The sequence below is a fragment of the Diadema antillarum genome, unplaced genomic scaffold, assembly GCF_040938485.1.
Source record: "Diadema antillarum isolate AM-2024a unplaced genomic scaffold, OU_Dant_1.0 seq00000585_RagTag, whole genome shotgun sequence".
NCBI classification, from domain to species: Eukaryota; Metazoa; Echinodermata; class Echinoidea; order Diadematoida; family Diadematidae; genus Diadema; species Diadema antillarum.
This window is the reverse complement of record NW_027271519.1, coordinates 692,538-720,245: the sequence shown is the minus strand read 5'-3', so window position 1 is coordinate 720,245 and position 27,708 is coordinate 692,538. Positions and strand designations below refer to the sequence as shown.

The window sequence follows — 27,708 nt, the reverse complement described above, 5'->3', positions numbered from 1 at the left end:
AAAGAAAACCAGGATGGTCAGCAAAATGCACTAGTTGGCAGATGTGGGGGGGGAGGGGAGTGGCATCAAATCAGTGAATCCTACAGAGTAATGTCATGTCAAGTCAGAAGCAATCATCTTCTATAGTTAATTTTGCCAAGGAAATCTCATGTTATACATAAATTACCTGCATGCCCCTCAATACCTGCATGCCCCTCAATTAATAAAATAATTGTGGTGGATCTTTGCAAGAGACATACCATGAAGTGACAACCGAAAAAAAACTAATGGGATTGAAGTGAATTACACTTAATTAAACTGTTTAAATTAGGAATGATTATGTTGTTGATTCTAAATCCAACATGACCACACATGTCAATTCCCTCTCTGAGAGGCACCAGCCTCTTATTCAGCCAGGACTTGCTCCAGGCACTCCTTTGTGAAGCTGTTGACGATGTCAGAACCTATGACCTTGTTGATGGAGTCCTCCACTACTGAACCACAGCACCTCCGCAAAAGTATGAGGCTCTTGATTGATTCAGTTCTCAGTGTATTCCTTGCTGTACATGTGAAATCAAGAAGCAGAATCACACATAGTGAAACACAAACAAACAAACAAACAAACAAACACAACTAACTGACATCATTCTGTAGAAATTTAAATAGCAACAAGGAAAAGTAGAAATTACGCGGTGCGTAATATATGTCCCCGCCGGAAGTAGCATTTTGTAGCAAAATGTACAATATAGGTCAAAAATCAAGGTCAAAAGTCAAAGAAGTCAAAGGTCAAAATTCTGTGTAGAAGTTTTGAAGCCCTCACCTAGTGCCATCACATAAAGCAAACGAAATCGAAATCGGGTTAGAAATGGCGAAGGAGTAGCATTTTGTAGCCAATGTACAATATAGGTCAAAAATCAAGGTCAAAAGTCAAAGATCAAAATTCTGTGTAGAAGTTTTGAAGCCCTCACCTAGTGCCATCACATAAAGCAAGCGGAATTGAAATCGGGTTAGAAATGGCGAAGGAGTAGCATTTTGTAGCAAAATGTACAATATAGGTCAAATATCAAGGTCAAAGGTCAAAGAAGTCAAAGGTCAAAATTCTGTGTAGAAGTTTTGAAGCCCTCACCTAGTGCCATCACATAAAGCAAACGGAATCGAAATCGGGTTAGAAATGGCGAAGGAGTAGCATTTTGTAGCAAAATGTACAATATAGGTCAAAGGTCAAGGTCAAAGGTCACAACTGAAATTCTGTGTAGAAGTTTCAAAGCTCCCATGTAGTGCTATCATATAAAGCAAACAGAATCAAAATTGGCTCCTAAATGACAGAGAAGTAGCAAATTGAAGATTTTGATCACACACGGACGCACACACAGACACACGGACACACTGACACACACACGTACAGAGCCCGTTTCATAGTCCCCTGCTCGAACTCGTTCGGCAGGGACACTTATGATATATTTGACAGAGAGAAAAAAGACAATAAAAATGAACAGGACAAAACAACACTTCTTATCTTGAACTTGCAGTGTGTCATGCTCACATCCTTGTCTCATTACATGTAAATGGCTGCTAATGAGGGCTTCTTCTTGACATTAGAAATTCAGGAATTATTTCATCAAAATATGCATCATGGATTTTATTTACATTTCCACTTCGCTTTCTGCACCAACTTTGCTCAACCGAATGCTTGACATAAAACTCATCCAAGATAAGCATAACATTCAAACATTCTGGAAATTTAATCTAACTTGTGTGGGGTACTGTAGCCTTTGACCTACAGAACAGCGCTCCATGTTGTCATCAACAGGCAGCTTCTGCAGAGAATTTTGCAGCTGCTCTTGGATAATATGTGACCCGCTACAACAAAAGGATCCTAAAGTCGTTGACGGCTGAGCTGAGAAAATCGAGTTTTAAGTTCCGTCATCGAAATTGGTCAAAACAATCGGATTTCTGTTTTTTGCATAAATTTGTGGTCTAATGTTTTGTCTATCATCTGCCGAAATTTCGAAGCTAAATAATCAGAGGAAAGGCAAGAATTCGGCATTTTTCTGGGCCATGATTTTCCGAAATTCAACGTAACAGAAACGTGTCCGAAGATTTGGATTTAGCGCCCCAGCTAAACTCCGCCCCTAGCAACGAGGGCGTGATCTTATTGGTCAGTGCTTGGTATCCTGATTACTGATTGGTCGTGCGTAGACTGCTGGCGCTAAGCTTGAATGAACATCGCGGAGGTCGCTAGGAGCATGCCTTCTATTGTCAAGCGGTGAAAACTGTCTTGCCTCCCCTTGATCATGATAGCGTTGGAAGGAAAACTTTGAAGGCGTTTTTCTCGAAACTCTGATTTCTTTAACCACTTGACATGCGCTAATAAAATCATCGATATCTCCACAACCGAGTGCTTGTATGAGTTGTGCTATATATCAAATTAAAGAAGAAGAATAAGGGAATAATGTCATGACATTTTAAAAAAATTGTCATACCCCGACTTTCGGATCCTTTTGTTGTAACGGGTCACATATTTGTTCCATAAGTAAGTTCTCATAGCTCCGATGATCCCCTTGCTAAACAGCAGTCTCTAGACTTTCGAATTTTAAACTATTGTTCTCCTCCATCAAGTGGACAGAGACCTTGCCAAAGGGTACGGTATTCTGTTTAACCCGTTGAGGACGAGTCCTGAGTATACTCGGCCAAGTGTCTATGGGAAATGCTTGCTGCAGCAAAATCAGCCCGTCCTCAACGGATTACTGACAACTTTATCATCACTTGCAAATCAATTGACTGTTTAGCAAGTTATGGCTTTGTAAATGGGCACAGAAAGGGTAAGGGAGAGTTGATTACCGGTATTTCATCCCTACCTTGGGCTGTAATGTTGGTCGTTTCCATGGAGATGTCTACCAGTAACCTGAGGAGTGGTTTCATGAGATCCACACAGTGACATGGGATGCTAGACAGAAAAGATGGAATTGACGCAACATTGTGATGCACAATACAGCTTGCACTCACTACAGATTCACAAAAGTTTGCTCACTGAAATGTCAAATTACATTGCTAAACAGACTCGAGATGGGAGAAAGTAAGCTGAAGTGCATTTAGAAGATAAAAATATATTTTTTTAACTTTTACTTTTTTTGTTGGCAGGGCAACAAAAAGAAAAGAGTTCAGTTTGGGCACTACTTTGTGGTTTATCAAACCCTTGAAAGAACAAGTGGACATTTTACAAATATGACTATCAAGATATTCTTGGAAGTAGGCCTGAAATGAATGCAACAGAGAATGCCTAAGTTTAGTAGGAAATGACCTGTTAAAATTTCATTTGCAACTTGTCGTATCGAGACCATAAGCTTTTAAATGTCTGAATTCGGCAACAGAGAAAAAACAACAACAACAAAACAAATGAGACTAGAAAACTTAACAGAGAATGAAATACTTGTCTTAATCTGTTTCTTTGCATTTTAGTTAATTTTAACTTTACCCTTTAATAGTTTCAGTACCGGTACTCTTGTTACAGTTTTTGCTTTGTTGATTATATTTTGGTTTAGTTTCCCATATGGGATGTAGCCAACTGTTTTCTTACCAGAATTTCAGGAGTACAACCTATTGCTTTCATGACTGAAATTCACCTCATATCAGAATCATATTCTCAATATTGATAGGACATTATATCAGCTTCTGGTCTCGTTGTACAGTGGACTTCATTATAACAAAGTTCACAGGACTGGCAGTTTTTTTTTTGTTACATCAAAATTCTGTTATAACCGAACAAATAAACAATAAAAAACATAGAGCTGATAATGTTGCAGTGTGAATCTTTATTTCATTGTAACTGGAATTTTGTTATAACCGTGTTCCGTTATGATGGGAGTGCACTGTACGACAGTGCAAATAACTTCTCATGGTACACAAATATTTACCGTGGCCACGTCTGCACAATGACAGTTTGTAAGACTCCCAGGGATAGGATCCTGCCTGTCTCTGCTGTCCCATCACTGGCCTCCAGGTAGCTTGCAAGTACTCGAATCAGCCTCTGGAGAGAGAAGAGAGATTTGAAGCTGTAGAGTTTTGGTTTTAAAAAGAGGTAAAACAGAATAACAGTGCCACACTTGGCACACTGGACTTCTGTCACTGTTTGAAGTAAAAATGGTTAATAGAGGAACTACTGTAAAACATGATATATTCACGGCACCAAATTTTCGCGAATTGGAGCCGACGGCCTTTTTCGTGGCATGAAATTTTCGCGAATTGCCACTGGCGTTCAATGCACATAGTGTAGACAAGAAATTTCGCGTGCATTTCAATTTCGCGAATCTTGGCGCTCGCGAAATTCACGAAATTAAAATGCACGCGAACATTCCTTGTTTTACAGTACCAGGTAGCATGTTTGACCCCCTACCCCCCCCCCCCCCCCCCCCCCGCCAAAAAAAAAAAAAAAACCACACAACTAAACTAAACAATTAAAGAAGGACAAACGAGGACAATATCATCCTTGCAAAAGAGAAACTGCACATACAACAGAAATAATTGACATGATAATTACAATTTCCGGGAAACAATGCTCTGCTTGGCTCTTGGGAATAGGAAAAATTTCAGCATTTCTTTGTTTGTTTGTATACAAAGATTAATGTGCTTATTGGTTTCTGAATAGAAAGATGGAAATCATAAGTGAAGTAGAACAAACAGATATGTCTGATCTCTAAGATTTGCATATAAAGGTTCCTGGAACTTATCAGAGGTCTTTCCTCATACATTGTGTGAAATAAAATAAATATGCACTGTATTATGTTATTGAAAATAATAAAAACAACAAATATTACCATCACTTTAATGATCTGTATTGTTTGCATACCTAACCCTGCTACAATGAAATTAGAGTTCAAAGCTTTCCAGCCCACATAAAATGCCCATTTGTAAACTGTCTTTCTCCAATGTTAATCTATCTACCCACCACGCCTACTACCACCCCATTGTTATCCCACATGTTTTCTGATATACCTTCATATGCCAGAGCACAGTGATGCCCATAGCTTCGATAAAAGGACCGAGGTGTCTGGCACAAGCCTGGCGAACAGGTATCCGCTGCTCCCCTTCCATGTTAGTGAGCACCACTTGTAGCACCTTGTCATATCTACTGGGCTTTAAAAAGGAGAAATGAAAAAGAAGTTAAGATGGAGAAATGGAACACAACTAGATTACATACAATGCCATGGCTTTAAACTTATTAATCCATCACCTCCTGGTATTTGGCTGTTCAAGTGTAAGGTCTATGGACATGTCAGAATCTCATAATAAAAGGGTTAAAGAGATTTGCAACACTTGAAATGTGATGATCTAGTGGGCTTTCTTCTAGCATGTTAATCCATGGGCTTTTCATGGTTTGATCAAAGGAAAATTAATTCACATTCAAACAAACAGACACAGATGGCATACAGAAAATATCTAACTATCCCAATACCCACTGGCCTTTTGCTCAAATGGCAGAAATGCTTAGATGAATGTCAGTTATTGTCTTTATCTGATAGAGGCAGTGCAGAAATTTCGGTATCCTATACACAAGGCAAACTACATACAGCCACAAGAAAAGTAGAACATAATTAAATTTGGGTATTCTTTCATACGTACACAACATTCATGACTGTTATGGTGAATGCCAGTCCCCATGAAAAGGAAACATATAATTTCATTGAGACAACTTTACACACATAAAGATTGTTTTCCTCAGAACTAATTAAATCTACACAACATTCCAAGTACATACAAGGAAATGACAGAACTCATATCACTAATTGATGAAATGCTGCTATTATTTCTTTTCCAACCCACTATCTAAAACATTCCAAGTCATATATCATGCAAAGCAGCTTTCAAATTATCTTAATAAGACAAGACTATTGCTTCGATTATGCAGAAAGCTGATATGAATAGTCAAAAATGTTTGGATAATGGAAGTAAAAATTATAAGAGAGAAAGAGAACAAGGAAACAAAGTATCATCCTACCTGTCTTGGTCTGTCTGCCTTTTTCGGGTCTCTCTCAAGCACTCTTAGCACACGCAGCATGCAAGGGTAGAGGGTTTCTATCAGGTCTGGTTTGTAGTTGTACAGCAGGGGATGGAGCGCCTCGTACACAACTTCTGCTCGACCGTACCACCGCATTTCCGTGGGGTCCTGAAGGAAGGGGCACAGAATCAAAATTTGCAAGATTGGTGCACTTCACTTCTGCAAAATTAGATTTAGAAATAAAGCTTGGTGAGAACTTAATTCAATAGTCATGCATTTCAACTGTGTTTCCCTTGCATGAATTGAATAAAAAAAAAAAAAAATCTGCATGCATCAGTTATAATAGACGAAATATGAAGGCACAGGCACCAGTAAGTGTCTTTTCCTGTGATGTCGTGCTATAAAACTGTAATCTTACAAACATTTGTTGAAGAAAAAAAAACGCTCTGTAACCTGCCAAAATATGGACTTTGAAGGGCAAGGCTGACCACTTGTGTCAAGCTAAAATTGAGCTTATACAAAAAAAAAATTCAAACTGGAGTTACAATCTTCAGGTGTATCAGCACTATATAAAATCCCCCCTCCCCCGATTTCATCATCTTACTTGTATCTGTCACCAAGGACTCTTTGATCTATGCATTCACATACAGTGCACTCCCGTTATAACGAAATGCTCGGGACCGGCAGTTTTCTTTCGTTATAACCGAACAAATACAATATATAACAAAAACAAGGAAACCACGTATATATATATTATGTTTGCTGAATACTCATCATACACTGGAAAGCTATGTGAAATGTGATGGGATAACTGTATTACATTAATAAACGCAAGTTCCCCTCAGAAACTGTGCGTGACACAAGGAGCAAACACACAGTGGTGTGAAGCGTTCACCCATGCAGAGACGCTATAAATGCTTGCTCCGCTACGTATTTTCGAAGGCAATTCGCATTTCGTTATAACGGAGGACATTTCTTTTGTTTTTCTTTGTCTGTGGCGCTCGGAAAAGACTTCGTTATAACGGAAATTTCGCTATAACCGTGTTCGTTATAAGCGAATTTTGTACCATAGACTTTAATGGTGATAATTTTGGGACCAGAAGATTTACTTCGTTATAACGAAATTTCGTTATAACCGTGTTCGTTGTAACGGGAGTGCACTGTACAACTAATCAGTGCTTTTATTTACATCTCATTCCTATGACCTGTCAATTCATTGTCCTGCACACTCTGTATCACATGCCTCCTATCAAACCTGTGGAACTCTTTTGACTGAATTACGGTAAAGTGTGGATAGTTTGAGATGCAATTGTATGATTTAATGCCAGGACACTGCACTGTGAAATACACGTATCATGCTGAAAGCACATGAGGGATATCAATACATTTGCATTTTATAAGTTTTTTACCATGGGCCATTTATCATGGGCCATTGCACGCATATCCTGATATACACAGAGGATGATGTATTTGTGTTTGGTCATGAGCAAGAACATGCCTAAATGCTGCAAATTGCCTACTGTGGTACTGCTTACCACATTCCTTTCTCATGGAAATACATGAACTGAAAAGTAACAAACACACAGTGTAATGCATTTCAACATTATCATACTGGGATAAAATGATTGATTGTTTGTTGGTTAACCCTTTGCATGCCCAGTCAGCTTAACTACATGTAGCCTTTTCATCACTATTAATTGATTCATTCAAATTCATTCATTCAGTCTTCCTTCTTTAACGGTTGACAATGATGTGGTTATTGCTCCATCTAAATCGTGTAGAAATCTTGGCGTATTATTTGATTCTACAATATCTATGTCTGTTCAGATCTCTGCAGTCTGTAAATCCGTGAGGTATCAGTTATGCAATTTGGGCATTATTCGCAAGTATTTAACTCATTCAGCCAAAGAAAAAATAGTTCATGCTCTTATATCGTCCCGACTTGACTGGTAATGCACTCCTATTTCAGCTACCACAATCTCAACTTTCACGGTTACAAAAATTGCAAAATTCAGCAGCTCGTATTGTTACCCTTACCAGAAGAAATACTCACATTACCCCTGTTTTGTCCTCACTGCATTGGTTACCCGTTGAATCTCGCATTGTATTTAAATTATTACTGTTTGTTTTGCATTGCATACATGGATCTGCCCCAGAGTACAATGTTGATTTGCTGACATTTTATAATACTCCCAGATGTTTAAGGTCATCCAATTGTAGATTGCTTGTTGTTTCAAAAATGAAGAAATCATGGGGGGATCGGTCATTTGCACATGCTGGACCTTACCTGTGGAATCAGTTGCCTCAAGCTATTCGTTACATTTTGAATGTTGACTCCTTTAAAGTTGCCCTCAAGACTCATTTGTTCGTAACCGTTTTCCAGTAGAATTGTATGTTATGATTTTTTTTTTCCATCATCATTATTGTGGCATTCATTTTCATGTGCATGTTTGTGTAATACTCACTTTTTCTACTGCGCCTTGAGCACATTAGTTATGTGGAATTGGCGCATTATAAGTACCCTGTATTATTATCATTATTATCATTATTATTATAAATATGACCTTGTTGTAGTGTTAGCAAGCCCACTCAGGCATAGCAAATGTGCATCAGTCCAACAGGAAGGTCATAAAGACACAATAAGGATTAGGGGGATTAGGTAATCTCTTACAATGACAACTTTTAGTTTCCAGACATCAGTGCCAATTGGCTGAAATAAAAACAAAAACCCCATAGTATAGGTTAAGACTCATGATGCGCAAGTATTTCCATGAAACATCCTAGGCATCTGTTTTAGTCACATTTGAGATGTGACAACTTTTGCAATCACTTACCACATTGTCTAGTATGTACTGCAAGCACTGGATTCCAACAATTTTGTTTTCCATCTGTATATAAAATGGGAATGAGTGCAAAAACAAATTTACAAGTAGAAATCATCACAGTCTGTCGAATATATGCACACTTCCTTTCTATGCTTGGGTAAAAAGAAACAAACTTTAACCATATCTTGAGACAACAACAGCAAATCAATGTTTGCCTGAAAACAAACATGGACTGCTGCTATTTCTGTGAAGAATTGCTCTTTTTCAGTATTCACAGTCTTCAGTCACACAATGGAAATATGGTCATATCTTATGTATGTATCATCCGATTTACATACTAATGAGTTTGCAATGGCAGATTTACATTAAAAAATGTCAAATATGTTCGCTCCTGACTCCTTCAAGTAATTTGGTATAAAATGAAGACATAGGGCCACATAAAAACAAACAAACAAACAAACCAGCATTATCACTCAGAGACTGCCATAATCACTTCTTTCTGCTTTGAAAGTGCACTCACTTGAGAGCCTATTTCAGTGACAAAAGGACACATATCTCACCTTGTAGTCATCCACAAACAAGAGAGAAGGGGGCAGACATAGCTCAAGATGCTCACCAAGGTATGGGTGCTGCAGATGATAAGAAGAGAACATTGTATTTGAGCATATGGGATTTATATTCACAATAATGTACGGTACTTATTTTGATTCAAACAACAACAACATTGAAATGATACATATTCGCTGTTACATAACAACGGTGACAGCCATGCCTACATGCATTTAAGACATAAAATGTTCAGCCATGATATGACATATAAAATTCACCAAGACATGTTTTACTTTTGCACCTGCATCATATTCCCAACAATGTCTGCTCAATGACAAACTTGGAAAACCCTTACTTCGTTACTAAATGCACTTGTGAAAAGTTCAATAAATTTTTCAAAGGGTGCTCTTTATTCCTGAATGAAACCTTCATGTTAATTGAACCCAACATCTACTTTAACATGGGTAATAAAGGAAAATCCACTCAAACAATGTACAGCAGCTGAAATGTTGTCACTAGGCTTTACGATCAACCATTCGTGTGCCCATGCACATGGCATAGCTGTATCTTGTCAAGCTATTTGTACCAGAAGTCTGTTGCATTTTGCATCAAACAAACAGCCATAATGTGAGCTATACATGCTATTCTGGTTTGACAATACATTGGTCACACATGAATGCTACTGTGATGCAATAAGAGGTATCTGGAGTGAGTAATCTATGTTTGTGGTAGTTACATTCCAGGAATCTGTGCCTATCAGAGAAGTAAGTAAGCCAGCAGATGTGGTACCGTAAAAGTGCAAATTTTCATGCATTTTGCATGACATGGAAACTAGCATTAAAATCAAAATGTGGTTTTTGTTTGTTTGTTATACACAATACTACATGTATTTCATATTTTGATTTTGCAGAATTAAAATCAAGCAAATTCATCTAACCAGGCCCACTATGAAAAACTGCTGGTGAGAAAATTTCCACTATTACAGTAATTAGCAAAAATAAGGGTAGTAAGGGATATAGGAAAACTTGACATTCATATTAACTGAAATTTACACAGTTACACAAACCAAATGACGTGAAGAACAAAAATTCCTCTGGGGTCAGACATAATGAATCAATTATGTTCAACTGCAGTCATGTTTGAAGTAAGGGTCACTTTCTGCTGATTTGACAAAAAGTGATCATCAGTCACCATCATAGCTAGTCCTACTAATCATTTTGCAGAGAGCATACTTTGATATGTGCTAGAAGCCAGACGAAGGCCTGCTGGGTGCCAATGTTCTTCTTCCACTCGCCGCGTGTGAGTCGCTTCTTCAGCTCCCCCAGTGCAAGCCCAAAGGCACCCTTGGGGATCAGGTGATGCCCCCTACTAGGCTCCTCTTCTCCATGCTGCTGGCTCGAGCCCTGAAGGAAGCCAGGCAATGAGTGGTAGCCACAGGTCTGGGTGAGTTGTGACAACAGTGCTGACAAATGGCAAAGGAAAAGTTGTGTGAAAAAATGAATATGAGAAAGAAAGACTTGGCTTTATTTCAAGGCAAGGTCCTCTACATTTGTCTCAACAAGACACTGAAAACACCTAATTTGACATTACCAAGGGTACTTCAAGGATACTGTAATACACTACAGCAACGAAAGCCTGCTCATATGGTCGTAACACAATAAAAAGGACACACATTATTTCTCTATCTCAATGATATCTGTTGACTTTATTCTTATTCTAAATCAATTCAAAACAGGTGAAAGAAACTAAGGGAGCAATTAAAAGAAAAAGAAGAAAAATATGCAATATCCCACTGAATTACCATGATGCCACACATATTTACTTAACAATTCATTCACGGAGGATGGTTGTGCCAATTAGCAGAAGGAGCATCCTCTTTCACACATTCACAATTACAGACCGGACACATGATCAGATGCTTCACTCATATTCAAACAGTCATAACTTTGTCCACCCTTGCCTATTTTCTGCTTAAATTAAAGCAACAAAGAGAAAACAAAAACAAACAAATGACTTATTTTCGTACCATTTGACTTCTCCTAACCTTCAACTTACTCTCTGGAGAAAAAAAAAAACAAAAAACAAAAATGAAATAACTAATTACCAGTGGGAGGAAATCACTTACATTTAGATGCTTGTTGACTACCACGGGTAGTCCATGGATGCTTGTTGTAGTGGTAAGCACACAGCACAACACAGGGTCCAGTCACTGCTTTGACTACATGCCTCAGTACTTTGTTGGTTCCGGTGCTGGTGCCTCCATCCTTCGCGGCTTCCTCTTCCCTGCTGGAGCCCTCTTGCAGTCTCTCGAGAACTTCTTGAGGGAACATCATCTCCATCTCCTCATTTTGTGCTCTGATCGAAAAGTGTCCCGCCCCTTCCGCTGTCCCACTGGGTCTGATTTGGCACTCGTCCATCTTGTTGCTAGGACCAGTACCCTCAGAGTCTGTTTTGGGGCCATTCTGCAAATTGTGAACTTTCTTTTTGTCATCTTCATGTGCTTGCAACCCGCATTCTGGTTGAACTGTATCTTCTCTCTCGTCATTTGAAGGCACCCTTTCCTCGTGCTCCTTAGAGACGAGTTTTCTCAGAATGATGCTGATGATTGACAACGCTGCGTGTGCTTCCTTGGAATGTTGTTGGAGCTTCTTCCCATAGGCATCACCTACTGCATGGCACAAATTTATTGTGAGATATACAGCCACAATCACATCAATAACAGACAAAATTTCTTAACAAAACTACAACAACTCGGATAATTCATCAAACTCAATTAAACTTCATATAAAATTGTATTTTTAAAAGGGCTTTGAAAATGGCCTCTTAGATATGACTACATGACATTACTGAAAAATAATTCCCTCATTCGGGGATACTACGTATCTAGATTTACAGATAGTATAAAAAAATATTTTGAGGACTTGTGATAAAATATTTCATACCCTGGTATGTATTATCTGCAGTCACGGAAAAAAACAAACAAACAACACACAAGAACAAACAAACAAAAAATCAAACAAACAAACAAGAGCAAGTCAACTGCCCTGCAGTCAACTGAGATGCCACTGCTTCTCACACAACCACCATTCCGTGTCTCCCATTGTACATGTATACGACCCTTCATTTACATTTGAATATAGTAAAGCAACATTGTTCTTCCCCATCCATTCAACTTCATTTGCCACTTGACATTTCTAACTGAAGTTATGGCTGGAAATAACAACTTTTGGCAAATGTACAGTGACCTTTGCCCTTTATCTTTGAAGCACTATCATTTAACACATTGAAGACTGGTCCCAAGTATACTCTGACAGGTGTCCATGGGAAATGCGTGTTAGAGCAAAATCAGCTCATCCTCAATGGGTTAATGTAAATAATTGTCTAGTTCTACCCTTCTTACCAAAGAATGTATTTCTTCTGGACACTCTTTGATGGAGTTAAGTTAAAAACTGACATTTTGAGCAAAAAGATAAGTAATCTTCAGGGATTTTACAAAAAATGAATCAGTGCACCTATACTTCCTAAAACACATGTGGGCAAAGTAATAAGTCAAAAAATGTTATTACTTTAAATTACAATAATGACATCTGGGTGGGATGGATTGACCAAAAAAAAAAAAAGAAAAAAAAGAAAAAAAAGAAAAAAGGAATGATTTTGCTTTTATTATGATGATGAGATCCGAGTGGGACACACAGACAAAAGGGATGAACAAAAAACTCGAAAAAATATGCTCTCAGAACTCTGGGGGCAAATGCATGTAAAGAGTAGTAGTAGCAGTTTTTATTTCTTTTTGTTTTTGTTGTTTTTGTTTTCATTTCATGTATCAAAAATTATATCCTATAGGCTAAAGGTCAAATCTGCAGATATGCACAGTGTAAGAAGAGTTCTACTAGAAAACAGGCCCAACTCTCAATCAGCTTGCTTACCATCAACTTCCTCTTCGCTCTTGGCCTTCAATGAAGAGTGGCAGTGGCAGAGAAGCAAGAGGATGGTCTCGGTACAAGCTTCTCTGACTCCATCAACACCATCTTCAAGGACATCTCCACTGGCCAACAAGATGGGATGGAACCAGGCGGAGGGAGTCTGCATTACCATGTGCTCAAGGTGCTCTCTTTTCTCAACAAGCAAACCATTCTCAACCTGAAAAATACAAATTAAAAGAATAGCAAAGACACAAAAATTTATCATCTTCATTGACTGAGGACACACTAAACGTAAAGAACCATAACATACATGACCTACATGTACTAGTTTTTCGATGCACTTGAAGACTACAAGAGACTATGCGAATTTTAAGAACTGGTTTAGCAAAGGGAAATATGATTAGCTTAGCACACAAACAAATGTCTACAAAAATTCAAAAAGTATTACTGTATTTCAAAAGTGAAAACTTTTGTGGTGTTGAAATTTTCGCACATCCACATACTAGCTCGAAAACAAAAGGACGCAAATATTTTTGCATGCCATATGTTCCAGTGCTTACCGTCTTGATTCAGCGGAATTAAAAACATGTGAAACTCTTCTTAGCAGACTAAGCGCGAAAAATTAGTTGCGCGAAAATATCCACTTTTACAGTAATGTATGCAGGATAGTATTATTAGTATATGCAGAATGCATTACCGTATTTAGGGGCAAACTCGGCCTTGCACCCTTAGTTGCAGGTAAACTCGTAAGCTCGGCCACTAGCACCCTCATTAGTAAAGGCTGAGTTTACCCATAACTACGGTAAATTTACCTATTGTTAATTACCAATAACTCAATAGCCCGCAAGAAAAAAGAACATGCCCACTGGCACAATACCACACGCATGTACATGATGTCGATGATTGCCATCTCATCCAGCTACCAGTGGCAGTGATTGTTACAAAAGTGGTTAAATTGGCATACTCGTGAAATAGGCCCCACCACTGCGTATCCGTACAAATACTACAGCGGCTCGCCTGTTTATACTCGTGAATTCAGCCCCACCGTGTGGCGTTCATCGGTAGATAAGCAAGGCGGTGGGGCTTTCTTCCACAGTATAATACTCGTGAATACGGCCCCACCAAACGGCGTTTACGCGAGATGCATACGGCGGTGGGGCCGATTTCCACAGCATAGCATCGCACGGGTGCACGCGCACTGCGGTGGGGCCTATTTCACGATTTTGCCGTTAAATTTATATTTACATCTACCTATTCAGTTTAAAGTCAAAGACCAAGGGTAATAATACTATAGGCAATTGTCCTCATATACCTCTGCAGATATGCTTCGTAGAATTTCTGAAGCTGCCATGTTTGCCTCGGTGTTTTGGCTACTTTCTTCCGTGGGTTTAGAAGTAAGTCTATGGCCGTCTTCCATCGTTGCCTAATGATGATACTGATGTCAACTGTAGTGATGCCCTGGCCTGATGGATCGTACTGACATCTACAGACAGTGCAGCAGCTACACAGTATCCTAAGGAAGCGGCCGTCGCACGCAGCCGCCCCGGGTGCGCCCCGGGCAGTGCAGCGGTAGGTGAACTACTCAACACGTTTAGCCGCTGTCTTCACGTACAGTCCCATACCTTGATTTTCTTGTGCTGTTTTCAAAGTAGTGTATGGTTGCGGCCAAATGAAACTTCAAACCATTAAGATACAAGACGATAAATGAAGTCAGCACACTGAAAGTTGTGGAGTAATAAGTACAGGGCAATGAAAACGTAGGAAAAACTGTCTTTGCGACTACTCGGACAGATAGCGTAACGTCACAAACTCAGATCTGCTCAGTAGGTTAGAAGTACCAGTGGAACTACCCATGCGTGGGCCATGATGATGATGCCGTGCGCCGCCCGCCGCATGCATGCTGTGCATTTCCTCGCGCACATTGCGTACCGATCGCACGTTTCTACGACAGTGGCAGTGCACTCGCAGGCCGATTCACAATTGTGCTTTAATCAACAATTGCTAAAAGCAAAAACTTGTACAGTAATAATGGACACTGTTGGCTCACTTCAAGAACAGGCACTGAAGCGGAAGGAACGTCTAAAAAATTTACGAAAGAAGCAAGTGCGGGTGAGTTTATTTCGCCTAACGTTATAGAGTCTATATAAAATTTGAAACGCAGTTGCTCAGTCCCGTACGTGAAATATTTTGTTTGTAGCATCTGGCGTTATTCCATTTTTCATCAACTTCATGATTTGAATTTGTAGGTACCCGACGGTATTTGGTAGGTATCTTAATTTAATATGATAGAAGTTAAGCTGCAGGAAGCAGCTCCTATTATGATTATTGTGAATTTGTACCATTGGCATTGACATTCATCGTGGCATTTTGTGTGTACGTGTGTACAAATTGGATTGCTACCACTACAGTGTAAATTTTGTATGATTGAGGGTATAAATTACTGTAGTGTAAGGGAACATAATGTGTAATCGGTTGTAACAGATACGCCGTGAGAGGGCGGAAAAAACAACGAAAGATGGCGACTGTCCTCGGAGGACCTATGTTGACGATTCGGTACCGAAGACCGAATTAAAGTGTTCAAAGCCAAACTCTGTCTGGTTCAGTTCGGGAAACCCACTCACAAGGGGGCCCCTCCTTATAAGTAACCCGTCCCCCTTATAAGTAACCCCGTCCCCCTTATAAGTAACCCCCGGGGCACCCCTTATAAGGAGTACGGTACTCAGTCGCCACGTCTGCACTCAAGCATTGCCGCGCCGCCGCGCCTGGCGACACTCACGCCAGTAATCGCTCGCATTTCAGCATTCGCATGGGTCGTTTGACATCGCATTTAAATCCATGATTTTAGATATGATGCCTCAAACCGATTTTGCTCAAATTTCGTGAGTAACTAGGAAACTTGTCAAGCTTTATGGACATAATCAAGCGAATTGCCGCAGTCCTTTCATTTTCGCGTTACATTGCAAAAAAGCGTGGAGACTCCTTATAAGGGGTGCCCCGGGGGTTACTTATAAGGGGGACGGGGTTACTTATAAGGGGGACGGGTTACTTATAAGGAGGGGCCCCCCTTGTGAGTGGGTTTCCCGAACTGGGTTCTAGTGTCATTCCCTGTTGTGCAAAGTTGTCCCCTTTCAATATGGTACCACCTATCGTCACCCTAAGGCCAGTAAGGGATCTGTAGCTTGTTTATTCCAAAAGTATAAAACAAATTTTTTTATCTCAAATATGCCATAAATAATGCAGTTTTGAATGTGGTGACCGTCTCATTGATTCTGAATCTCTGTTTTAAAATAGCGCAATTTTAGTGCATGCGTTCCATTTTCTTCGCGCAGCTTAAAGGGTACCTCACGATCGGCATGCCCTCCCTCCATAATGTAATACACGTGAATTTCACAGCGATGCGTCGCTGCTGAGCGGATGTGTAATTGAAACGTGTTTAGTTTGGTTTGTTAATTTGTTTTTGAGTTTGATTTTTGTTTCTTCGTTTTTATTGTTTTTATACCAAATGGCACTTAATCCCGCGCGTACCTTTTCGTTCTATACGCAAACAGCCATGATACGCAGGGTGCCGATGTCAAGGTATCCTGCTGATAGGTGGTACCATAGCCTTACCATACCGGTAGTTTATTATTGACGTGTCTTTAAATGAGAAGGAGAGTAGATTTAAATAAATTCTAAAATAAGTTCTACTTCTACCTCTACATCAAAGAATGGAAAGTTGAATAGAAATGAATATTACTTGCCACAAGGACATCAAGTACATTTTTAACTTTTGTCTCGATCATTTCTTTTTTTCTTTTGTGAATCATACCAATGGCATTATGGCAATGTATGAAAGGAGGACGATGAGGATGATGCATCTCAAGCCAAGCGGAAGGCTGAAGTTCTTGATGAATCCAATGGAGATGAAGTAAAGTGAGTATAGACCCTATATTCTTTACATGTACATGTGTATAATATCAGAATACTACCTGTATGAAACAACATACATTATATGCTGTTAAATCAGCTCTCACTGGCATCATGGTCATGTGAAAGATAGCATATTCCAGTGTTTAGCTCGTAAATAGCTAAAACGTAAAGAAAATATGCAAGCAAAATCAGTTGACAGATCAGGGTAGAAAAAAAATGTAGAGCCTTGTGAGTGAAAAGCTGTGATAAGATGGTGTGGTACATGTATGTGTGTAAGTGGAGGTATGGTTGTGTATTTCAGTACTTGTTTGAAGGATTATCATTTGAAAATAATAATATAATGATGATAGTAGAGTTAGTCCTCAAGTATTTTTCATCAGATTTTTTACATGTATTTTATTTGTATTTTTTCCTTGCTGCAAAATATGTATATATCTTTCTGTGAGTGAGTATAATGGTGTTTTTCATATATGCCCCTTTTATCCTTCCAGAAAACCAGTCTTCAAGAATTACAAGCCTGAAGATGACACCTTGCAAGAGCATGTACTCCCCAAACAAGATGTTCCCAAAGGTACTTTGGTATCAGTCATTAATCCATATCTGCCAGTAGCGTAAAATGCAGTTTAAAAAAAAGCTATTGATGCTGGAGGCTATTTCATGCATATTCACTCGACTGTGCTCTCTCAACTTCAAACTGATATCACTTACACTTACTGTAAGAGTGGATATTTTTCGCGCTTGGCGGGCTGAGAAGAGTTTCGCATGTTTTTAATTTCACGGAATCAAGACATCAACAAGTGGAAAATAATGGCAAGCAAAAATATTCGCGTGCTTTTATTTTCGCGCTAGTTTCGGGTTGCACGAAATGTGCAAAAATTTCAACACGGCGAAAATTTCCACTTTTACAGTACTAGTATGAGAAGAAAACTATGGAAAACTATATGAATTGAAAGAAAAATTAATGGTCTTCCTATGAGGATGAATTATGTGACGTTACATGATATAAACACTAGTATATGAGATACAGATAATAGATTTACGAATAATCATATTGCTTTTTCAAAAGAAGCCACCTATTAAAAAATAGAAGTAGTCTTTGTATTGAAAGGCAGTCAGCCTCATCATTTTTAAAATCTTCATGATGTAAAGCTTTCCAGCGCTATGTAACTCATAAGGTACTAGGTGTTACAAAAAACAGTTCTCACTTTTGATCCTTAATAGTTCAAAAAGTATACATCAGATAACACTGTCATTGATATGAGTTATAGCTGAACTGTGTACAATTTAGTTGGAGGTGATTTGAATATGAGAGCATGAATCAGTTTTGTTAAATCCATGATTGATTTTAAAGACAAATTCCAGATTTTGGTCAAATTTGAACCCTCTGTACAAAATTGATATTTACACAAGAACCAATGATGTGCATGTGAGTGTGTGATTACAATGACCCTGAACAATAGACATGAATGCCAGGAATACCACCTTTTCAGAGCTATGCTGTCTAAGCTTCTGGACTCTTGCTCCAAGGAACATGAATGCTTTATTAATAATTCATGATGGATTGCCCTGGGCACTGCTAGTCTGAATTCATGGTAAAGGGTAAAGGGGGTATCTCACCGGGCTTGAAACTAGTTCGCGACTAGTTCACGACTCTAGATTTTGCTAGTTGCAGAGACGTCTCCGCGATGTCTCCGAGACGTCACCTGAAAATTACAGAGTCTCCGATTAGTCGCCAGTTAGTCACAAGAAATTTGAACATGTTTAATTTTTCGCGAAGTTTCCGCGACGTCTCCGAGACGTTTCCATCAGTCGCAGAGACCAATCATATCCGCGACTGCTGAGACGTCTCCGCGACGTCTCCGCGATGTCTCAGAGACGTCTCAGAGACGTTGCCGAGACCTGCTGGAGACCAGAAAAACTGGTGAGAGGTCGCGGAGATGTCTCCGCGACGTCTCCGCGACTCTATTTGACACTGTTTGACCTACTTAAAAACCATGTGACCTATCTGCGTGCTGACATCCTGCCTAGATCAAGTCAAGTGATCCTGCAACGGCTCCCTCATATTTGAAATATTTTGGCACCTGCCATAACTCGTCTCAGAGACGTCTCCTTGGTGAGACCGCAAGACATTTTTATGTTGGAGACGTCTCCGCGACTGCTGCGACTGATGAGTTGGAGACGTCGCGGAGACATCTCCGTTGGTGAGATACTAGCTTAAAATGCATGCTCATGAAAAAACGTGAGCACATGTTTTCATGTGCTTGCATACACTACATTTCAGGATGAATAAAGACTAGCTGTGATTGTGGATTTCTCATGAATCAATAGAGCATTCCAATCCTGGTCATTGTTCAGGACCATTGTCAGGGTGTTAACCACACACTCCCATACACACCAATCGACCACTGTGCAGAATTAGAATTTTGTACAGAGGGTTGAAGACAGAGCAAAACCTGACACCTAACTGAGAAATAAATCTTGAATTTAATGAAAGTGATTTGTGCTATAATTTTTAGATTACCGCCAACAAAATTGTACACCATATGTAATGCTTACAAATATGAAGAAATATTGAATGGAAACTGAGTTTTGTAGCTGGGGACTAGCATTATCTAACTCTCAAACAATGGATAAGACTATTTAAAGTAAACTATGTACATGTAGCATATATGGCAATGTTTGATCTCACAAAGATGTAGACCTGTTTCACTAGTTGCAAACGTCTAAAGTGCATGCCAATGCAAATAACAGTGGCAAGAAGCAAGGTGAAAGACAATAGGATGTTAGGGCAGAGTTCATTGGCTATAAATGATGTAAATGATGTCATCATCAAAATTATTTCTTCAGCAGACTAAATTGTAGATGGGCAGAAATGGGTTAATCCCCTGGTGCACTATGATTGCAAGTAGCCTTTCTGTGCCATAGCAGGATTGTTCAGCAGAATAGACTGAATAATACTTGATATGACACTAGGACTGTAAGTACAGGTGTATACTGTAGAAGAGTGCTTCATTATTATGGCCACAGCTGTCCAAAAATGTCCACAAAATGAGTCATGTAGACCTGAAGTCCTGAGATGCACTGATTTTATTCCGGAACTGCTTGCCCTCCGCAAAGTTTTACCACGACTTGGCTGTCTTACTATACCAAAATTCTGGTGGGGGAAGTAAGTTTGGTCATTTTGTCACATTTTTCATCTTTTGAGTGCCAGGACCAAAATAGCAGCCAGTTTTCGCATTTTGATCCTTATGGAAAAAAGATGGGCACATTTTCACCACACTTGGTAGGTATGATCACCAGTGTGATAAAATATACAAGTGGACACCATACCCTCCCTGAGGTCCCCCAAAAGCCCCCTCTCCCCCAAAGCCCGGGCCCCTCTCCCCAAGTTTGCTATGTTCTCCTTGGAAGGTGAACTTGTGATCCATGGGTGAGCACTAGACCCACTGGGTCTCATGGTCATCTCCTGTGTTGTTGTGCCCAATAACATTTCAATGAACTTTGCTTGAATCATGCCGAAGGAGAAATGGGTACCCCAGAGAACATCCATACCTCAGTGGAAAAGACTGAATACTCCCTAAAGCATGCCATTATAAAAAGACCCTCATGATATGGTACTGCAGTTTACACATATCTAAGAACATGAATGAAGTTTATGTTTTGGTGCATGTATTGAACTTGGACAGAAAAAAAAGAAGAAGCAAACACCTACCAGTATTAATGAGAGTGACTGATAATTTGAAACTGTTTGTTTGTTTTCTATTGCAACATCCAGTGGAAGAGCAAGTTCAGGACCAGTTGAAGGCTGCAGTTGCCAAACCAGTGGTTGAAGAAGTGGACATTTCTAACCTAGCTCCCAGGAAGCCTGACTGGTAACTAAATCACATCCTTGTCCCTCATTTATTTATTTATTTATATTTAGGTGAACACAAAACAACAACAGTATAAATGAATAGTGAATAAACCATGATCAGTTTCTAAAATGCTACGCTCTGTAAATTGACTTGACCACAGGTATGAGTGTTTATCCTTTTAAACATACACATGGTATGTCATGTCTTAGATTTGATTTACAGCAAGATACACCATGTCCCAAACTGTTTCAATAATTGTAATGGCAATCTTCAGATGTTTTTGTTTCATTTTCTAAAAGCTTATAATGTACAATGTAGATGATCCTGTGATGCCCACTTACTGAAGGGCAATTTCTCTATAGACCTATCCATTTAAAACACTGTAGCTTATCCCTGTCCTGCAATTCTCTGAGAGCCTTCATTGCCCCCAAAGGACATTCTTTTTGACCGTCGACAGAGAACGAACAGGTTGGTAATCCACCTGTGCGAAAGCAGTCAAGGGGTACGTATTCCCTTTCCACGGTCAACTACATGTGCCATGGAACGATCAAAATATCGATCGGGTGCGAGTTATGAATAGAGTGTGTGCTGATGGGCTCACAGACTCGTTTGTTATACGTAAAACGAGGCTCCTGAATGGAGTCAGCTCACACTGAAATCTACTGAGCTCAGCTTTGATTGCTATGTACATCTTCATACAAGTTTTATAGCAAAACAAGGGCAAACTACAGTGGAAAAAATGTAAATAATACTGTGATCTATGCAGTTTTCCTACAGAAAGAAAACAATTGCTAATAGAAGAAACTCTAATCTTTCTATCAAAGTCATTTTTTCTGGGCAGTATAACACAAATCAACCTGAATTTATGCCATGAATGCAAGCACTCTTGTCTACATTTTTGGAATCTGGTATACCAGGTTCCCATAATAAGTTACTGCCACAGGAACTCGGTATACCAGATTCCTGTAAGGAATGGCTTTGTTAGCAATAACCGTTGGGCTTCCAAAATTATGTCAGCCACAAATGGTGGGCTCCCAAAATATGAAGAAAAGATAGTTCAAAATATGAAGAAAAGATAGTTCAATGAGTTAACTGCATTGCTGTGTCAGTGCAAAGTCAACTATTGTTAGGCATAATTGAAGTCCCCGCCCCCAAACATGGTTGAAGTAGTCAAATAGATCCATCTCTGTAAACAAAAAGGTGCACATACTAGTGAAATCCCCATGCTTATCACTTTGTGGTTTTGGTGGGTAAAGTATTATAGTTGCTGTTTTATGATCATCTAGAGATTCTAAAGTGATGCTATATAACTAATTTGATTTGGGTCTCTGATGCAGGGACTTGAAACGAGATGTTGCCAAGAAACTGGAGAAACTTGAGAGGAGAACACATCGAGCCATTGCAGAGTTGATACGTAAGTTGTTCCGCAGCATGTTCTGTACAGTTGTAGTGAGTTAGTGATATGGTCAAAATGTACAGTGAAGTATGCTGTATGAGGTTGTAATTTGTCTAGGCTATGGCAGGCCTCGAATTAACCGACGGCCACCGACGGCCACCGACGGCCATGGCCGTCGGTGCCCCTCTTGTTGGCCGCAATGCCTTTTTTTCCTTGATCAAAGTTACGGCCAAAAAAAATGTGCCCTTTTTCTTGTGGCAGTGGTGCCCTTTTAGAATGAAAGTTATTATTTATGACGTATAATATGACATTTCTTAAAGTCTACTCAAATATCATACCTTCAGTTCACTCGCGTCCCAATATATCTGATTCAAACTCAAAGTATCTTTCCGAGATACGAGACGACGTGTACGTACATGTGTCTACACCCGACCGGCTTATACTGTCCCGACTGTCTCCGCAGCGCAGCGGCCATAGAGTTACTAGCTAGGCAGCGGCGGGCCGGAGCAAGTGGTCGCAAGCCATGCTAAAAAATGCCAGGCCTGTCGGACGGCTGCGAGCATTGCCATCTCTCTCGCTCTGCATTCATGCCCGCCCCGTAGGCCGACGCGACCCGCACCAACGCCGCATGCTCAAAGCAAAATGGCGCCGGAGGTGCTCCAAAGCGAGCGCGGCGTGTGCGTTGAGAACGTACTGTATTACAGAACCTACATCGTATTGCGTATGGCCTACTGCCTAACGTCGTCTGCTGCGGAGAGATCTTATGCGTGCGTGCGCTGCTGGAGTGTAGCAGGACGGTCGATAGCATACAGCTCTATGGGGCATTCACATCACGTATAAACACCCAACGTGCCCTTTTGAATGTGGCCTTGGTGCCCCTCTGACTGACCCAAGTGCCCTGGCCTCTTGGAAAAAGTGCCCTTTTCTAAATGGCCTTGCCCCTCCAAAATCCTATTTCGAGGCTTGCTATGGTAAAGGCTCTTTTACCCTATGTAATCCAAGTAAATGGCTGTGTCTATTTTTTATATATGAGTGCAAAATTATGAATGAATTTTAGCAGTATGATTTACAACATGAGGTGAGTATTTTTAGTGAAAGCCTTGGGATTTCATTCAAATGAGTGTGGTAAGAGAGTGTCAAAATTCCACCCATTTTTCTTTAGAGCAATTTCTGAATGAGTGGAAAGTCAACATCATGAAGATTCCTCCCTATACTGACATTCAGACTGCAGCCCCTAAACCTCGAGTCTAGTCACTAATGGTGTCAAACTCTTTGAGATTTCACTTGTAGTGGAGGACCATATTCTGTGCATTCGTGGTTTATTGAAATTTAAGATTAATTAAAGTTTGCCATTATGAGAGACCTTATTATAAGAATAAGATAAAATTATTGATCATTTGAGGAAAGTAAACCTCAAAGTTTCGACCACTTTAGCAAAAAAAAATTGCTTGCAACTTCCTGTTTGATGCAATCATACCTGTAGGTTAATCCTTCACATACATTCAATGTTATATAAGACAGCAAGTTGCCCAATTTGTGCTTGGCTAGCTCATGTACAGTGCTAGAGTGCTTTTAAAGGGTACCACGGTATCAAAGGGCAGGGTGCTACATGTACATATTAAAGTACTTGCCCAAGCACTTGCCCAATTGCTCGGAGCAAGTGACAAAGTCGGGCAAGTGTTTTTGAAAGATGATAACAAATGTTTGAAGCCTCCTTATTTTTTTCACTCATTCCCCCAACAAACCCACAAAGTCAGCCATACAAAAACCCAAAGATAATAGCTGTTTAGTGATGCAACACATATTATATATTTCACTTCAGCAACTTTCCAACACTTACTTGAAGAAGCCCCAATGCAATGCAATGGCAACTCCTGATCACACCAAGTTTGTTACTCCATTGTGTTTAAACATGTGAATCAATGTGTGCTGTTTATTCAAATGAGTGTGTTTTATTAAGCCCTTGACTAACTTTCTATATTATTTCCTAATATTTTGGACTTTCTTTATGGGCAAGTGAAATTAATCTTCGGGCAAGTGTTTTGCAGCAAATTTGAAAATCTGCTTGCCCGACCAGGCAAGTGGTAAAGTAAAGTTATGCAGCACCCTCAAAGGGTAAGGATTTGCTTTTGCTATGTGGCAGATACACCACTAACAAACATATATCACAGCTATCTGTTTCTCAAATCATTCCTACTGACTCCACAAAAGGACTATATTTGTTCAATCTTTTCCCGGGTTGATGCTGTGTAACAATATATCGCTTGATGCAATGGCCTCATGATCACATGAACCCAGATGCAACCACCTCCAGTACTCTTGTGCAAGTGTGGATTGCTAGTCTATACTCCGTGTGTATATGTGTGCGGCCAGCGCTTTACTATTATCAATACAGTAGTCCAAATGATTGAGAAGCACCTGATATGCATCAAATGTCCATACTTCATTAAAACACACAAATAGACGAAAGTCGGCGACAGAATTTACATACTGAATAAATTCTGTGAATACCATTTATTGTTTCTTGGTTCTCTCCTCACGGAAATTGTAGCCATGCTATATTTCAGTGGCAGGTGTTTTGTAAAGCAAAGACAGAGAAACAAAAGTTTTCTTTGCCCCGGCAGTCCCCATTAAAGACCCAGTATATTCATGGGGATACATGAGTGGCCCAATTCATTCCCTGCACAGTGGAATACATTCGAAAACCATGAATAGCACCAGTGAGCAAATGTGTGCATCGAAGCATACGCTTATTGGTTACAGCCAACACAAATGAAGATTTTTTTTTGCTGTGTGTCTAATTACATCTGGAGATCAGTGATAAACTGTACACAATTTGTTACGCAGATTCTCGAATGCATCCAAGCTGGGCCAGCATTCCCAACATGGTATTCCCACACTACCGTGTCTTTTAAGTCCATGGGCCAAGAGCCGAAAAATGGGTTATTGGTACCACCTGAGCTGGCAAAACCTTTTTGGTGTCATTTTGTTTGTCGGGCATAGATATGCTTATCAAGCTATGATAGCATTTTCAAATGAGTAACTTAGTCATAATAAATGAATTTCTAACCAATTTGGTCTCGTTGTTATATCCCTATACTTCTGAATTGAAACTAACCGCTATACAAAGAAGAGCACTGTCTTCCGTATGTCCACAGGTGTTCTCTTGTAAACGCGATGCGCTTTACGAATAGTATTTTTTCAAGGCAGCGAAGGGAATATCCAAAGGGTTATGATGTCCACAGCTGTCACGCGGTGGGCTTTGTCTTTATCTAGACCAATGTACCGCTATCATATCTAAAGTTCCTACAAAAGGGATTATTTATACTGTTTTTATACTACCCTCTCAACAAATACATCAGTTTTAAACAAAAATCACTCTGTTCATTTACAATATCATTCATTATAATGTATTGTAGTGTACCGGTACATTGTTTTTGCATCATCTTTCATTGCTGGATGGAAATAAAGTGACATTGGCGTGGTGTTAGCGTTTTCACCGAAGCGTTTTCACCGGAAAATGATAAATAATTGAAAAACACTGTAAAGTTCACAAGGAATTGCTTTTTTTGTTGTTGTTGCTTTTAGATAAAAGGATATACACTGTATCGTAAGCTTTGGATATTCCCTTCGCCGTCTTGAATACAGACTAAGCGCTGTGGACATCATAACCTTTGGATATTCCCTTCGCTGCCTTGGATAAAGACTAAAGCGCACCGCGTTTACAACAGAACACCTGTGGACATACAGAAGACAGTGCTCTTCTTTGTATAGCGGTTAGTTTCAATTCAGAAGTATAGGGATATAACAACGAGACCAAATTGGTTAGAAATTCATTTATTATGACTAAGCTACTCATTTGGAAATGCTATCAAAGCTTGATAAGCATATCTATGCCCGACAAACAAAATGACACCAAAAAGGTTTTGCCACCTCAGGTGGTACCAATATCTGGCCTGGCCCATGGACTATTTGAGGCAGTAAAATAATCATTGGAGATCAGTACAAATTTCGCCACTTTTGTGTGTGGCTGTAAGCTCATATAGGAATGATTCTATGGCTCTTAATTCCTATGCATGATACAGAAGTCAGTGCTATTTTGAAAGTGTTTAAAAATTGATTTATGTATGTTGAATCCAGCAGGCACAAAAACACGGCATGTTGTGAGTGTTTTCTTGAGTACCAGCAGCTTGAGATCAGTGAGTGGTTGCTGAGCTCCTTTTATGGTATAAACTATGAGCAGTTGTATGCATAGTGTCTGTGTTTTTAGAATCAGCTGTTTGAATTGTGACCTGTTGATATCAAATGGTTGCATACTTTATAAAGTATGATGTCTTGTTGAAAGAGATAGTACTGCTATTGCTTTGGTGAAGAAGCAAAAAATTGTGTGACCATCCTTTTTCTACTTGGACAATCAGTAGTAGATTGTACACTCTGCTTTTAACTTTACAAGATACCCTTACCGATATTTGTACCCCTCTTCAGTGATGCATGTATCATCAATCTGGATTGAAAATATCATCGTTGATGATACCCTTGAGAGTGATTTTGAGATTAACTCCTCAGTATTGAATATGACTATGCACAGGCTATCTATATGATTGCAACTTTCTGTGCCTGTGTGTGAGCACAGAAACCCATGTATAAGACTGGTGAAAGTGGCCACCACATCTCATTGATGTATGAATGCATATTGTAGTCATGAAGCATCACAGTTACAGATATCATTTTTCTTGCACAATATATATTTCAGTTTTTTATGACTTCTTGATTTATAATCAGCTCATGTCATTTTCATACATGTATATGGTTGTAGCAAAACCCAAATTTGCCATTCCTAATCATGACTCTACCAAACAAATTTTTATTTGTATTCAGCATGTATTGCATCAACATAAGAGTTAACATTTTGCCAGTCAGTCTATCCATATGATGCAAAACTTTGTGGAATGAACTACTCCCACAATTTAAAAGTCATATAGACCTGGCATTCTGGTATTGTATGGTGGCTTCAAAGTAATGCAGTGCGGAACATGTTTTGTGAGTGTGGCAAACAAGCATTGCCATGGAAACCACATTTTGATCAAATCTCTATATTGCGAATCACTGCCGCAGTCTTCAAGTAATTGTCATAGAGCGTGGCACATATAATGACCTTGGGTGTTTATATATGTGCAAGATGTGTCTTCTTTGTGTGTCTGACCAGCCACTGCCATGGCAACAGCATGTGTCTGGGGAAATACTTCGCCGAGCAAAATATTTCACCGTTCTCAAGTGA

General features: G+C 39.5%; 2 protein-coding genes across 2 annotated transcripts; one reads left to right on the top strand and one right to left on the bottom strand.

The window, feature by feature from the left end:
* Nucleotides 1-384: 384 nt before the first annotated feature.
* Nucleotides 385-14,688, bottom strand: LOC139735547 (TELO2-interacting protein 2-like). Its single transcript, XM_071646303.1, has 11 exons — nucleotides 14,584-14,688; nucleotides 13,275-13,488; nucleotides 11,474-12,016; nucleotides 10,581-10,810; nucleotides 9,360-9,428; nucleotides 8,809-8,862; nucleotides 5,975-6,142; nucleotides 4,972-5,112; nucleotides 3,894-4,006; nucleotides 2,838-2,926; nucleotides 385-539 (listed from the first exon to the last, which is right to left on the bottom strand). The coding sequence occupies exons 1-11, from the start codon at nucleotides 14,686-14,688 to the stop codon at nucleotides 385-387; spliced, it is 1,881 nt and encodes a 626-aa protein (XP_071502404.1).
* Nucleotides 14,689-15,232: 544 nt separating this feature from the next.
* Nucleotides 15,233-22,492, top strand: LOC139735546 (coiled-coil domain-containing protein 12-like). The gene is made up of 5 exons (XM_071646302.1): nucleotides 15,233-15,380; nucleotides 17,107-17,183; nucleotides 17,672-17,751; nucleotides 20,956-21,052; nucleotides 22,372-22,492. The coding sequence occupies exons 1-5, from the start codon at nucleotides 15,300-15,302 to the stop codon at nucleotides 22,490-22,492; spliced, it is 456 nt and encodes a 151-aa protein (XP_071502403.1). The 5' UTR covers nucleotides 15,233-15,299.
* Nucleotides 22,493-27,708: the final 5,216 nt, after the last annotated feature.